Source organism: Rhinatrema bivittatum, chromosome 15, assembly GCF_901001135.1.
Source record: "Rhinatrema bivittatum chromosome 15, aRhiBiv1.1, whole genome shotgun sequence".
NCBI lineage: Eukaryota > Metazoa > Chordata > Amphibia > Gymnophiona > Rhinatrematidae > Rhinatrema > Rhinatrema bivittatum.
In genome coordinates, this window is record NC_042629.1 from 27,139,830 (window position 1) to 27,156,176 (window position 16,347).

The window sequence follows — 16,347 nt, forward strand, 5'->3', positions numbered from 1 at the left end:
AACACCACAAAAGAATGCTTCTTTAAATTACAAGTGCTGAAGAAACTAAAGCCCCTTCTACTCTATAGGGACTTCCGCACAGTACTCCAGGCCATCATTCTCACTAAATTAGATTACTGTAATTCACTCCTGCAAGGCCTTCCAGCATACACTACCAAACCACTCCAGATGGTACTGAATGCCACTGCAAGAATACTTACCAATGCCAAAAAAAGGGACCATATCACCCCGATCCTCCAGCATCTCCACTGGCTTCCCATCAAATATAGGATTCAGTTCAAGACCTGCATGATGATTCACAAGGCCCTTCACAACATCTCCCCACTCAACCTAACTTTCCAGCTTCAACTACACTCTTCTAACAAACCAACCAGAATGGCATACCAGAATAGAATGATCACACAACCTGCAAAATCTACCCTGAGAAAACGTGCTCTATCCACAGCGGGCCCGTCTCTCTGGAACTCACTACCACCAGACCTCCGTCTTGAACCATGCCACATTACTTTCAAGGCGAAACTCAAAACTTGGCTATTCCATCAAGCTTTCCCAGAGAGCTAATAGCAATAAGAACAAACATCCAGCCTTGCCTTGCAGCAATGTAATGTTCATCTTGCTTCAGTTACATGTACCAAGTTATTTCCTAAGTTTATTTCAGTTGTTTTAAATTAGATTGTACTTTATTATAGTTTATTCGATATGTTCCATTTATGTTCCATGTAAACCGCCTTCCCGGCGATAGTTTTCTCTGTTAATTGTGAACCGGAGTGATATGTATTGTATACAGGAACTTCCGGTATATAAAAACCTAAAAATAAATAAATAAATATATAGATAGTATATAGATACTGTAAAATAAAAACAGTGATACTTACAGATTTTTCTTTTTTTGTTTTTTCTCGTTACATACTCACAAAATGAATCCTGCAGCTTAAAAACTTCATTAAACATCTTCTCTGAACTCAAATATTCTCCAGGATAACCTCCAGTCACCTGGGCAACACTATCTTTGAACGGAAAGCCAAATTAAACGTCCAAGAACCTAGTGTACTTTTGTCCACCAAACGTACATTACAGCTAAGAATAATTATAACAACAGCTATTCAAGTCCCTGTTCGGGCGCCAAAATGTCCATAATTTCTGGACTCAGGGCCAGGCATGCAAGAACACTTAGACTCAGTAAAAGGTATAAAATACATTTTATTTGGCTTTTTTAAAAGGGTTCCTGGGAGATGCGGTATGCTAGGTGCCCTTTATATTTTCAAAATAACTAGCATCTCCCCAAAATTAGGCCTTGCCCTTACTTTTATAGTCAAACATACAGCACTGCCGAAGTTTCCAGAATGGCGTGACTGCTCAAAGACTCATTTACAAAGATACATTATGCTGTTGTCATGACAATCTATCATGTATAGGAAATGCTTGTGAGGATCACTCCCCCCAACTAAGAATTCTTCACCAGCTAAACTTGTCCATCCTCCTACCATAAAAGTTCCTTTATCAACATGGCTTTGATGGCCTTTGTTTCTTCTGATCTTCTCTTGATCCGCTTTGTTGTGTAAACAGATAGCCAGTCTGTGTCCTGAATAGGAAATAGGCCTGAATTCCGTTTGCTGGCGCCAGGACTTTAATTAAAACTGTAACTTTAAAAGAATCTTTTCACCTGGCTCCTGTCGCTGAGATAGACATCTGCAAGACAAAAGCTTGCATCCTGGCTTCATGCGAACCAAGCTTCCCTGTATTGTGGTGCAAATATTGTCATTGATGCCTTCCTGGCCTTTAATTATAGGCTTTGCAGAGCTACAAGTTTCCCAAATCTTCCACATTCTTGAGTCTGAGAAATTCACTATATTTCAACAATGTCAGTGTGAATCAGCCCTCTGAGGATTCTGGGAATGGCTGAATGAACCAAAATTATGAACCAGAGTTATGAATTATATCACTGCGTGCATGTGTAAAAATCCAGGGTCGGCGTGCGCAAGGGGGTGCACAATTGTGCAACTTGCACGCACTGAGCCACGCAGCCTGCCTCCGTTCCCTCCGAGGCCGCTCTGAAATCGGAACGGCCTCGGAGGGAACTTTCCTTCTGCCCCCCCACACCTTCCCTTCCCTTCTCCTACCTAACCCGCCCCCCTACCTACCTACCTAGAACCCGCCTACCTAGAACCCGCCCCTACCTACCTACCTAGAACCCCCCCTTACTTTTGAAGAAGTTACGCACACCGGCCGCCGGCCTGTGATCCCGGGCACAGCGGCAAATGGCCACTGTGTCTGGAGGCTCAGGCCATGCCCCACCCCGCCCCTTTTTGCAAGCCCCGGGACATACGCGTGTCCCGGGGCTTGCACACGTCTCCGAGCCTATGCAAATTAGGCTCGGCGTGCGCAGGTTTTTTTTTTTTTTTTTTTTTTTAAGGGTTACGCGTGTAACCCTTTTAAAATCCGCCCCTTAATGTGCGCATGGTTTTGAAAATTCTCAAAAGTAGCAAATCAAAACCAAGATGAAGCAGAGAATAGATGAAAGTTGCGTGGCAATTCTAAGAAAAGACAAAACAATTGAGGAGAAATGGAAAGATAAATGATTTGGAGAGAGAGTTGAAGATAGGCTGATAAAGTATACAACAGATTCAATAAAGATGACATTGATGAACATATTGGTGGCTTGAAGAACTTGTGCCAATTTTGTAAAACACTCAAATGAATGTTTCCACATGTCTAAATGCCTTTTTACCCCATCATTTCTGATGGGCACTTAAACTAGTTATGTTTAAGATGAGGATGTTGCTTACTGAGGCTCTGACAGGTTTGATAAATTCTTCCCATTAATTATCTCACTGTTTTGCTCATCAGCTCAAGTCCCTGGGCTACCTGTGCGGACTTGCATCAGAGAACATGCCCAATTCAGAAGACCTCAACAGGACTGTTGATCTTTTGGCAGGCCTTGGAGCTGAGCATCCTGAGACAGGTATTATTGCAAATTAGTAGTATGTGTTGGAAGGGTGGAAGAAGTATCACAACATACCTTAATCCACCAATATATCCCTGTCCAAATCACAGAATCTCATATTTTCTTTCCTGTCTTTTTAAAGCCAATACTGCTCAGAGCCCCTACAAGAAACTGAAGGAAGCTCTTTCTTCTGTAGAATCCTTTGAGAAGCACTATTTAGTAAGTATAGCTAATTGCTGATTGGTTTTTTTTCCCATAGCATACAACATTGTACTAAGAGGCAACATAAAATAAAAGCCAGAGGGGTAAACTCAGGGGCAGTGCTGTCATGTTGGAGATCCAGTTTGATTCTCTGGACAGGCTGCTACTGCTTCCTGGTCTAGCGGAGACCGAGGATACTGTGGAGGCAGTGTTCACAGCTCCTGTGGAGAGAGGGAGTCTCAGCCAACATTCAACAAGGGCACTTAAAAGCCTTACTAGGGGCGGACATGTATCAGATTTCCTGCAGGTAGCTGCAATCTGTGGTCCCTTGCCAAGGATCGTCATTGCAATGTATGAACTAGTTATAGGAGAGTTTCAAATAGGGGGAACCTCCTAGGCAGCTGCATAAAAAAGCTTATGGTACCATTTCCCAGCAGAGGCCTCTTCCTATTGAGCTGGAAGACCAAAAGAGAAGGAGAAAGCTGCCAGATTCAAAACAAAAAAATAAAGAAAAGCCTGAACTGTGTTATTGTGTGTAACATCTAATATTTTGCATAAGAACTTTCTTATGATGCTTTCTGGCCTTAGGAAATAACAATCACAGCTCCGGGGGGGACAGATAGAGGAAGAGAGGGAAAAGCTACATTGGATGTGCTCTGGAGCCAATTTTATCCTCTGTCCAGCAGATCATTACTCTGCCTGGTTCATTAGAGAATGGATTTAAAAGAAGGGAAATATTGTGATGGCATCCTGATGAAATCTTAAAGGGTCTGTGTATGTTAGCTCACTGAAGACAGATGGAAAGGTGTAAAGAGTATACTTGATGAATCTCTAATGGAAATGGATGGGCAGAAGCAAGTTACTGACATGTATTTTCAATTGGAATAAACACATCTTTAAGAGCTACAGGCTGTTGGTTAGGGTGGGCAAACCTTTGTTTTATACAAGGCCACATTAGCTGTCCTTGCTTGCACCAGGAGTATTTGAGAAGTCCCTTGGAGCTTTTGTTGGGGACACCTTCATCCCTCCTCACTTCTTGACTGACCTAGCCGTGCCGCTGAATATTTATTTATTTATTTTTCTATACCGACATTCGATTCTACCTAGCTCTTTTGCAAAGAAATCTTTGCCTGGGAAGGATCTGGCATGCAGTAGCTGGAGTCTGCCTTTATCTCCTGAAGAGAAATCTAACCATATTCCAGTCTCTAGTTTTGGTCCAGATCCTGCTCTGAACAAACCGGTCCAGGATGTGAATGCTACAGTAGTGGCTCCAGCCTTGCCACTCTGTGAGGAGGCCCAGTCCGTCAGCCCCTACAGCTTTGCCTCAGCGACTCTAGACTGCTAACACTACTCCTTAAAAAAACAAACCTGTCTAACAATGCCATCCTGGTTAGTCTCAATGGACATTCAAGAATTCCAGTAAGACCCTGCTTCCCATGGATCCTAGTATCCGGTTTCACCCTGGCTAAACCCCCGATGCCCAAGATTCTCCTGTCTTGTGGGTCCCAGGGGGAGGGGGGCTTGAGAGGCAGGATGCTGTTATAATGCAGCCTCCCTGCTACCAGAGGTCCTCTTGGAGCTAGACCTGTTCTCGTTCCAGCCATAGTCTGCATGGGCTCAGAAGTCAGCAGCTTGGCATATTTAGCCTTATCTATTGCTAAACATGATGCCTTGTCATCAAGTCTACTCTGTTCCCTACTTGGTTCTTTTCTATCTTGTCTTGCATTGTGACTTCCAGGCTTTCCAGCTCTGCATTACCTAGTTCTGTGGCCTCTGGGCCTTCCTATGTCTTGCTCCTTACCTTGTGGCCTAACTAGGCCTTACCTTGCCTTGTGGCCTCTGGGCCTCCTGTTACCTTACACTCTGCTCTATGGCCTATCTAGGTCTTACCTTACATTGTGGCATCCGGGCCTGCTATTATCCTAGACCTCGCTCTGTGGCCTAGTTAGGCATTACCTTGCTTGGTGGCTTTCGGGCCTTCAGCCTTGCTACCTTCGGGCTTCTGGGTTGTCCTTTTCTGCTCCTGCCCTAGTCTGCCTTGTTCAGACCTGTCCTTGTCTGGTCTTGTCATGCTCTGCCCAGGTCAGCCCCCATCCCTCCCTTAGTCCTTTCCTTAAAAGTAGTCCCTGGTATTCTAGTGGCCCACCTCCGCAGACCCTACCATATCTTAGAGAACATCCCTGGTGTTTAGAGGAGCCCAGAGAGCCCTTTAGGCTCGCAGATGGTTGACACTATCTGTTTAAACAGTACCACCCGGCCTTTGCACCAACATGTCATGGGGCAAAGGCTGGTCGGTGCCATTTTGGAAAATGAGGCTCTCCAGGCTTCATTGGATACCAGAGATGCCCAATAGACTACCAGAGCTATAATCTAAGGGATGGGAGTGTCCAGTGGGTGGGAAGGGGGATTAGAAATGGACGGGGGTGTTTGATTGTGGGAGGGTTGGATTTGGAGGAATATACTTTGGTTTAAGGGCAGGGGATTGGGAAGGGGGTAGGATGTTGCCATCTAGCTTTCAACATTTTTTTTTTTTTTTACTTTATACTTTTGGGCCACCTCTAAAAGCAGCAAGGAGGGTGGTTGGGGTCTTCCCAGACTCCCAAGGGGTATTTTACAAGGTGGTGGTGGGGGGGGGGGGGGGGGGGGATGTTTGAGCCTCTGATGGCCCTTTGCGACAATTTATTTTGAACTTTTATGTACCGACATTCATGTGCGAACAGTACATATCATATCGGTTTACAGCGAAACGGGGGAAGCATAAAACGAAAGCCTTACATCGAGCAGAGTTACAGGAACTGGGATCAAAATAACATGTAAATAGTGTGAACTTCATGATCTATATCAGCCTTACATTAAACAAGGGAATAGGAGCTGGGGTCAAGAAGGCGGCCCCGGGTGAAGAGGGCTGTCTTCGTGCATTTTTCCTTTTTCCCTGCAATACTGTGGGAATGATCCCCCAATATTTGTCCTCTCCCACATAAAATATCTCTGCTTAGTAAATGACCCCCTTAGATTGTAAGCCCTTTAAAGGCAGGGAAATACCTAGTGTACTTGAATGTAATTACCTTGAGTTACCCTTGATATGGCATGAGATTTATGTGTGTTGTATTTAATTTTATGCTCATAAACTGTAAACCTCCTTGAACTCTGGCTAGGTGGTCTATAAATGTTTTAAATTAATAAAATAAATAGGTCAAGGAGGATTAAGATTGAGTTGGCCCTTTGGTTCTGGCCAATAACAGGTCCTGTGGAAACTTTGGTAATGACTTTCTGTGGAATGTAGAGGACGAAAGCCAGAATGGAGTGGGTTGAGTGGTTTGAATGAAAGAAAATTAAGGCATCAGAAGTGAATAGCACATTCAAGTAGATTGGATGTGAATAAAAAGGAGGGATATGGGACAATAGTTAAAAGGGCAGATGGGGTCCAGTGAGGGTTTTTGAAATGTGATGTGATTACAGCATGTTTGAAGTCAGCAGTAACAGTTGAAGTGAAAAATGATAGATGATGGAGAGGACATCAGGGGAGATAGAGCTGGGTAGAAATGGGGTAGGAAGAACTGGGAGTGAGTTTGGAGGAGGACAGATGTGCTGTTTCTGCCATATTTCAGAATAGGAAGAAAATGTGATAGGGGATGGAAGTGAAGTGGGGAGGAGAAGATGAAGGTGATCAGCTGGAGAACTCAAGATTAATCTTATGAACCTTGCCATGGAAGTAGTCACTCCTTATCTTAGATGTAGTGGCAGTTTGAGGAGGAAGTTGAATGTGGCAAAGAAATAGTGAGGGTTTGGAGTCAAGGGAGTTTGTCAGAATGAGCCTTTTTTTTTTTTTTTTAAACTTTTATTTATACTGATGTCATACAAAAAAAATGATGCTCCAACAAAATTTATACAAATAATAAAAAGCAACCTATTGTATGGCTAATTATCAGTAATTTTTAGGGGCGGCAAGATAAGGTAAGGCAAGCCTCAAGTAGTAAAATTTGGGGAGTGGGAAAAATGCCCCCCAAACGTTCCTGTGGCAGCTGCTTTACCTTGCTGCAGACATGGTGCCTAGGTGTCCACGGTCGGAAAAGTGACCTGGCGTAGCCGCAGTGACCCCATCCCACTGTGGCCGGAATTGAGGCTCAAAGGGGCCTGAAGAGTGGTGTGGCCACAGCAGAGCCCATCCCGTTGTGGCTGAAAGAAAGGGCTGGCAGAGCCCAAGGAAGGGGGGCCCTGAGTGTGTGTGTAAAGACAGAGTGAGAGCCTGTGTTATGTGGGTGTGAGAGTAAGTGAAAGCCTGTGCTGTGTGGATGTGTGAGAGAGCCTGTGTGCGAGAGAACTTGTGCAAATGTGTGAGAGCCTGTACATATGTGTGTGAGAGGGTATTGATGCGAGCCTTTGTGCATGTGAGAGAGAAGTGTGAGAGCCTGTGTGAGTGTGTCTGAGAGAGGGGGTTTGCACGAGAGGGTGTACATGAATGCTTGTGTGTGTGTGAGGGAGTGTGTAAGAGGTGTGTGTATGAGAGAGGTTGTGTGTGTGTGTGTGTGTGTGTGAGTGAGAGAGAGAAAGAGAGGATAAAGTTTGTGAAGCCTCAATTACCCCAATCTGTGACAGTCTCAGGGTGACTGGAAATCAAAAGGACTTAGTTTTAATTGTTGGGTGTTATTTGATGTCTATTGTTTTGAAATATTTTATTGGCTTTTGAGAACTTTTAAAACAGAGGCGTGATCGTGTTCCATTTTTCCATTGTTCAGTTTTTACCTGCACATTTCTGTTTTTACTTTGTCTTTAGTCTGTATTTGGTGAGGGTCCTTCTATGTTCTGCATGCTGGCATGTCATTCTGTTTAGGGATTTCTAGCAGCCTGGCTTGCTGTATTTGTAATATTTGCAGTGTTGCCTTTTCATAGGTAGGATTGTTACTATTTGAGTGCTGGCATTTAGTGCTGTTTTGGTATGGGAGGTTTACTATATTGTAATTGTTTACTCATGGCTTTCTGAGGACCAAGCCCACATCAAACATAGTTTGCAATAAGCTTAATACCATATGGGTTCCAAGTGTCTTTAAGCAGGGGTTTTTGGCTGGCACCACAACAGTGCATGAAAAAATAATATACATGTTATGATGTTTTTACCTCAGAAGATTATGAATGTCCTTTTTCATGTAAAATCAATTATTTTAAATGCATAATTTTTAATTGTGTGGTGAATGCTGGGAGAAAGGAATGCAAGGTTCTAAGGTTCGTATAGGGCACCGACCCCCACCGTTCACCTATTTCCCCAGGGGGCAAATGCTGGGGAAATGTGGGAGGCAGGTGATAGGGTTCCTGGGAGAGTGGCAGGATTGCCAGCTTCCTGGAAATATCAATGACACTATCTGCCACTCCTCTGGGAACTCTGACCTCTGCTTTCTCCCTTCTGCAGCATTTCAAATCACCGAAAGGGCCAGACTCCATGGGGGACCCCCACTTGGCCCTCTTAATGATTTGACCTGTGCCATGCCTTGGGAGGTGGGGGGAGCATCATCTCATCCTTTGCCTCAGGCAGCAGATTGCTTGAGCCACCCCTGTTAATTATACATCTTTAGTACCACATTACAATTTTAACAATAAAGCTACCTTAGCAGCAAACATGGAACATAAACACAAAGCAGTATTTCATACATCAGTCATTACTTCTAGAAAATAAACAAATCAATAATTCCATCTTACAGAATATTTCATTTCTATAACTTTTTCATGCAATTGAGATGGCATAGCATAATAAAAACTAATAATCTTTAGTAACTTTTCTTCGTGCATGAATAACATCTGTTCTTTCACATTGCATCCAATCAGAATATCAAATATTGGCGGTGATGTATCTTTAAGCCAAAACTGCAAGTTATAGCATTTTGCCAACAAGACAGTAATTTCTGTAAACTTCATATTGCACTTTGACAACAATGTAGACCATGACACTGACCCTAATAACTATTTATCACAAAAAGGCACTTTGTAGTAAGTAATTTGTTCAATGACCAAATGTGCCTCTTCCCAAAAGCCATACAGCTTTGTACAAGCACAAGATTATGCACTAGAGTTTTTGTTTTTTTTTTGTCATTTAATGCAATTCATATCCTGCACAGTACACATCTTATATATTTCAGCAGTATCAAAATAACTGAGAATCACAATTTTGAATTGCATGTCTTGGAATTTGACATCAATTGAGATTTGGACATAAAAGACTTTCTTGTCAAGTGCAATAGCAGATTGGAAGAACTTCAGTATGAATTTGGCATGTATGGAAGTCAAAATGAGATTTTCTCTACCTACGTTCTGCAGAGTGGGGCACAAGGAATGTAGGGCACAAATTCTGGAGGTGAACCAAGGCTGGGGTTTGGTACATCTTACAGGATAGGGAAGGGGAAGAGCAAAAGTGTCTAAGATAGTTTCTTCTTATAATACTGTATTCTCCTCTATCTCATCAACAGACTGGTAATGTAGTGGAGGAGAGATGATAGTAGTAGAAAAGGATGCAAGGGTCAATATTCTGGATATTCTTAAATATGCTGGGGGTAACTGGATGAGACTGTGGGGGAGGGCCTCAGATGGTGATCAGATAGGGAAGAACTGAAGTAGAGTAGTTGGAGGAAAGGACTAGGTAAAGGCAGTGGCCCTGCTGGTGAGTAAGGGTGGTATAGTCAGAGATCAAATGAGGAAACTAAGAAGTGCCATGCCTGGTCAGATCCAGGTCTATTGAGCCCAGCATTCTGTCTCTGGCATTCTGGGTTACAAGTATCGATCAGATCCCCAATAGTTGATCTTTCTTATATCTCACTCCCAGGGACAAGTGCTGGCGTTCCCTAGTCCACCTGCCTAATAACTGGCTTTTTCTTCAAGAACGTGTCCAACCCTTTTTTGAACCCCACTATGTTAGTTGCCTTGACCCATGTCCTCTAGCAACAGATTCCATAGCTTGATTGTGTGCTGAGTGAAAAAATACTTCATATGATTTGTTTTAAATCTGCCAGTTACTAATTTCATGGAATGTCCCCTTGATCTAGTGTTGTTTAAAATAGTAAATAATTGTTCCATGTTTACCCAGTCCATCCCATTCATGATTTTATAAATTTCAATCATATCCCATCTATCTCTTTTCCAAGCTAAAGAGCCCTTCTCTCTTTAGCTTTTCTCCACAAAGGACCCTTTGCCATCCCCTTTATAATTTTTGTCACCCATCTTTGTACTTTTTATTTTTATGTCCGCTATGTCTTTTTTGAGATGCGGGTGACTAGAACTGTACACAATACTCAAGATACAGGTGCATCGTAGATCTATAGAAAAGCATTATGATATTCTTTGAAGCTTGAGTCAGAGAGGGGTCATTGTCATGGAGGCTTAAGTCCCAAGAATGAGGGAAAGGGAAGTTTGTTCAAGGACGAATGGAAGCCAGGAGTTGAAGTTGGTGAGGAAGGAGGTGGGAGACTTTATTAGGGTGGGGTCGATAAATGAGAGGTAGTGGGGTGAGTAGGCAGATGGAGTGGATATCGAAGGAAGAAGGGGCATGGGGTCAAGGTGGAAAAAAGGATTGAAACCTACAGGAGAGTGAGGATAGCAGTCTGACACCACCGCTATGGCCATAGGGGAAAGCCAAGTCTTAAAGTGAGAAGATGTGGAGTATGGGAAAGGAAGAGGTCATGGACATAAGCAAGCTTGCTTATTTATTTATTTGTTTGTTTGTTTGTTTGTTTGTTTGTTTGTTTAAAGGCTTTTCTTTGCCGACATTCGTAAGGCACATCATGCCGGCTTACATTGAACTGATAAGAGGAAATACAAAGAACAAAAAACCAAAAGCTTGTTGGAAATAAAGCAGGCATTCCACAGGACACATGAGGAAGGATGGATACATGTTTGTTTTATTTACAGTTCTTCTATAGTACCTTCCCAGTCTTTAAACAAAAGCATCCAGAGTGGTGTACAATAAAATAAAAACAGGGTCAAGCACATTATAACACTCCAATTTGATGTGCACAGATGGGGTGAGAGTTACCATGGAGGGTAAGGATTTTAATATCAGCTGAGAGGAGGAGGAAGAGGAGAAGCAGGAGAATAAAGAGAAGGGGAGGTGGGATGAAAGTGACAAGAATGAGATGCTGTCAGGGAGAATTGAAATAGCTGGTTGAGAGGAAGAAAACTTTGAAGCTCGAGCAGTAGGCAGTGCAGAGACAAAATAGTTGCTGAGGTAAAGAATGTAGAGAATGGGGACAGTGGATTTGATGTTCATAGTAGATTGCAGCAGGGAATAAAACTGGGGAGGATTAGCATCAGGAATAGAAAGTATAGTGAAGCCATGGGCAACAGAGGGAGAAAAAAGTTATTGATCTGAGATGGTAAATGCACAGCTTCTAGCAAGCAGCTGAAAGGAGTGCGGGTTGTCAGCAGCCCTGGTTGTGGTGGGCTCGGGACTCCACCACTGAGTAATCTGGGAGAAGTATGCAGATGGACTATAACCTCCCTATTTATCTGGAAGCTGGCTTGAAGGAGCATGAGATGGCAGTAACCCAAGTCCAGGTGGGGGATGTTGGATTTAGGGGGTCCACCAACGAGGAAGCTGGGAGAAGCATACAGATGGGCTAGTCTCTTCCATTACCTGAAGCACAGTGTTAGGAGATATAAGCTGTAGATTACAAGTTTCTGTACAGTTAGTATAGGAGCAATGTATAAGGAAATAAAAGCTGTAGATTCTGAATCCATGAACAGTTAGTATAGGAGCATGGTGTTCAGGAGTTAAGGGGTCTCTGTACAATTGGTATAGGAACACAGTGTAAGGAGATAGAAGCTGCAGGCTACTGGTTTATAAAAGTCTATCTTTACGGATCAGTTGTCTGGGCCTTCTTTCTGACTAAAAGAGACGGTTACAGTCCCTGTGCAATTAGCATAGGAGCAGAAATCTGTGCTGTTTCCTTAGCTTGTTTCTCTCTCTCTCTGCAGGACTTGTCACATGCCACCATTGAGATGTACACCAGCATTGGAAGGATTCGTTCCACTAAGCTTGTTGGCAAAGACCTGGCAGAGTTTTACATGTAAATTGAATGAGATCTACTGACCTTCTTCTCTTGGGTGTTTGTGATGAATTTGAATTACATATTGTAACACCTCTGAAGTGTCTGGACAGCTGGTTGCTCCTGTATGACCTAGCAATTCCTAGGATATGCATAGGCCTGTTACACAGCCTCCATTATTCCAAGGCTGCTCTCACAACAAAGAAATCATGCATCCCATATTATGCATTGTGAGAGAAGGGGAAGCTATAAAATCATTCTTTGGTGTTGCAGATATGCCTTTTCTGAGATGTCCAGATGTTGATGAAGTCACAGTTTGGCAGTGCAGGCGGGCTGTGTGCCCACATGCACAATGTAATGTGGCGCCAGGCTGTCTCCCGAAGCAAGCGCCGCATCACGTTGAGGGGGAGGAGGGGGGGGAAGGTTTGATGGGCGGAGCTCCTTGTCGCGCACACCCACAGACTGGGTTACCATTGGAACCTCGCGCATTCATTTTGAATTGGCCCAGATCGCAGGCTCCATTGGGCTGTGAGTGGGCACGTCGACAGGCGGGGGAGGAGCCACCTCCGAGCGGGAGGTCCCCCCCTCCTCCTCTCACTTCTGTCTACTGTTTTTCACTGATCGCCGTTCCACCCACCCTATTTATTGTTGTTGGTTTATGGGGAAGTTTTGTCGCAGCTGGAGGGGGCGGATGTCTCGAGCCTACTGGGGGCGGGGGGGGTGGGGTGGGAGGGCAGCATCGTGCAGCATCGTGCTGATTGATGATATGGATTGGCAGGTGCCAAGTCCCCTTTGGATAGGGGCACAGCTGGGTGCAGCTGTCCCTGCTGGACTCCTTGCTTGGGCGGTGGCGGGGGCCGAAGGTTCGGCTCCTTGCTGGGCGGTAGCGGTGGTCGAGTGAGTTTCATGGATGGAATGGTTAGGCGGGTGACCTAGCAAAGATCATCTTGCTGGGGAGTGGCTGATGGTCAATATTGAATCAGTGGGGGGGGGGGGGGAGTAATGAACATGTTGGCTCGGGCACTATTGGTTGATAAATAAAGCTGCGGCCTTGTTGATTCCAAATGTCCTGTATTGTTTGAGTGGTTAAGAACATAAGAACATGCCATATTGGGTCAGACCAAGGGTTCATCAAGCCCAGCATCCTGTTTCCAACAGTGGCCAATCCAGGCCATAAGAACCTGGCAAGTTCCCAAAAACTAAATCTATTCCATGTTACCATTGCTAGTAATAGCAGTAGCTATTTTCTAAGTCAACTTAATTAATAGCAGGTAATGGACTTCTCCTCCAAGAAACTTATCCAATCCTTTTTTAAACACGGCTATACTAACTGCACTAACCACATCCTCTGGCAACAAATTCCAGAGTTTAATTGTGCGTTGAGAAAAAAGAACTTTCTCCGATTAGTTTTAAATGTGCCCCATGCTAACTTCATGGAGTGCCCCCTAGTCTTTCTACTATCCGAAAGAGTAAATAACCGATTCACATCTACCCGTTCTAGACCTCTCATGATTTTAAACACCTCTATCATATCCCCCCTCAGCCGTCTCTTCTCCAAGCTGAAAAGTCCTAACCTCTTTAGTCTTTCCTCATAGGGGAGCTGTTCCATTCTCCTTATCATTTTGGTAGCCCTTCTCCTTATCATTTTGGTAGCCCATCGCAATTATATCTTTTTTGAGATGCGGCAACCAGAATTGTACACAGTATTCAAGGTGCGGTCTCACCATGGAGCGATACAGAGGCATTATGACATTTTCTGTTTTATTCATCATTCCCTTTCTAATAATTCCTAACATTCTGTTTGCTTTTTTGACTGCCGCAGCACACTGTGCCGACAATTTCAAAGTATTATCCACTATGATGCCTAGATCTCTTTATTGGATTGTAGCACCTAATATGGAACCCAACATTGTGTAATTATAGCATGGGCTATTTTTCCGTATATGCATCACCTTGCACTTATCCACATTAAATTTCACCTGCCATTTTGATGCCCAATTTTCCAGTCTCAGAAGGTCTTCCTGCAATTTATCACAATCTGCTTGTGATTTAACTACTCTGAACAATTTTGTATCTTCTGCAAATTTGATTATCTCACTCGTCGTATTTCTTTCCAGATCATTTATAAATATATTGAAAAGTAAGGGTCCCAATACAGATCCCTGAGGCACTCCACTGCCCACTCCCTTCCACTGAGAAAATTGCCCATTTAATCATACTCTCTGTTTCCTGTCTTTTAGCCAGTATGTAATCCATGAAAGAACATCGCCACCTAACCCATGACTTTTTACTTTTCCTAGATGCCTCTCATGAGGGAAGATATTGTCCTGGTGCCTACATTAACGGGCAAGCAAGAAATTTGCAGTTCTACAACACCAAATAGCCTCTTTAAGTAACATGTAAGGAAGTGAATTTTCCAGGGCTACTACCAGGAATGTGTAGAACAAGTACAGAGGTTCCAGCAGACCCTGGGTTCACTGTTCATTCTTGGTACACTAGGCTTGAAATAAAAGCTGTAACTAATCTGCATGTATCTTCTTTTGAGGAGGAAGAAAGATCCACAGAAAGCAGAAAAGTATCTTCAGGAGGCTCTGAAAATATATCTGGCTGAGGGCTGGGCACTACCCATCACACATACCAGGAAGCAACTGGCAGAATGTCAGAAACAACTAGGACAAACTGAAAAGTATCCTCAGGGAAAAAGGAGTAACATAAGTATTAATATAGAAGGTCTTGCGGTACTGGGGATGACAGGCATAACCTGAATGACTGAGGGGAGAACTCAAGGTGCTGAGGGGTTAGGTATAACCTGACGGGCTGCAGGAGACCGCTTGGTGCTGAAACAAACAGATATAATCTGAGTGACTACTTGGGACTTCACGGTGCTGCTAGGGATAGGTATAACCCGAGGGACTATAGGGAGCCTTATGGGGCTGAGCGTGCCAGAGGAGGATTTACAAAAGTGTCTGATAGTTAAATATAGAATGTCTTTCCCAGAATTACAATGAGTAATAGAGACCAGCCTTTTGGTGTGCATGAGTCTCATAAAGGGTGACTGAGGGTTGCGTCCACTCTTACGTACTTCCTGTTATTGATAAAAGGTATCAGTTTATAGATCTGCATGAAGCAGAATGTTAAATACCTGGTGAATTCAATGTAATGTAACAAGGAAAGATCTGAAAGGATCCTACCAAATATATCTAACATCTTTGGGGGAGACCTGGAAGAACTAACCTCAGGGCTAATCTCGGCACCTTTAAGGAAGAGTGACAGTCATATTTAAATTTATACAGACTAATCAAATGAAAAGAGACTTTTCTGAGTAGTGTTATTTATCAGTACTTAAAGGTATTAGTCTGCCTACTGTCCTTAGTTTTCTTTAACTCACCCCCCTAGCTATCTCCAGACGAGCAGCTTGTTAGCTGGAGATGCTCATCTCACAGAAGAAGAACGCAGACACTATTGCCAAGAAATCCTGAAGTTTGCCAACCAGCAAATGGACAGCCAAGGTAAGAATGCACAGAGAAGTGCCCATGAAGCTCAGGATTGTCCCAGCTATCTGAGCCAGTAAGGAAACATCAAGAGCAGATAAGAATGAAGTAAGATCCACAAATCTTTGAGTGTGAGTGTGCATGTGTTCAGTTAGTAGGAGTGTGATGTCTCTGAGTCTGTGTAGCATAAACATAGAAGATGTTGGCAGATAAGGACCTCTTGGTCCACCTACTGTGCTCATTTGTACCTTCCCACTATGCTGTCACTGTTACTTCATCTATGGTGTTCTTCTTCCCTTCCTCTTCTACTATTGTCCTTTTGTATCTGTCCCATTAAGGTTTGAATTCTGTCACAGTGTTGGCTCTATCTCTACTGGAAGTTTTTTACCAGTGTCCATCACGGGCAGCTTAACAGGGCTGCAGAAGATTAGTCCAGGGTTCATATACTCTAGAGAATTGCAATCCCATAACTTGCCGGAGAATTGGCCTAAAGGCACTTAGATAATATTTCCTAATGGGCAGGAGTTAAAGGAGGCCAGGCATTATCGTCTTGGAAAGGATTTCTTCTCGCAGCAGTGGTAGGCGGTCAAATCACAGTCCTCTTGAAGAGGCTGTAGTGAGCCACAAAAGTCTCTGGGGCCATTAATTCCCTTGGCTCACTCCCTGGATGTATCCATTGAAGGAT

At 43.6% G+C, this 16,347-nt stretch overlaps 1 protein-coding gene across 2 annotated transcripts in view; it reads left to right on the plus strand.

Moving 5' to 3' along the window:
• TRAPPC10 (trafficking protein particle complex 10) overlaps nt 1–16,347 on the plus strand; it is a 269,076-nt gene that overhangs the window by 132,506 nt on the left and 120,223 nt on the right. The window contains exons 9-13 of one of the 2 annotated variants that reach the window (XM_029577817.1): nt 2,848–2,962; nt 3,087–3,163; nt 12,101–12,192; nt 14,717–14,857; nt 15,568–15,680. In XM_029577817.1, the coding sequence (XP_029433677.1) occupies nt 2,848–2,962; nt 3,087–3,163; nt 12,101–12,192; nt 14,717–14,857; nt 15,568–15,680 (538 nt within the window). The remainder of the gene's footprint in view (nt 1–2,847; nt 2,963–3,086; nt 3,164–12,100; nt 12,193–14,716; nt 14,858–15,567; nt 15,681–16,347) is intronic. The other variant, XM_029577818.1, reaches the window with a different exon arrangement.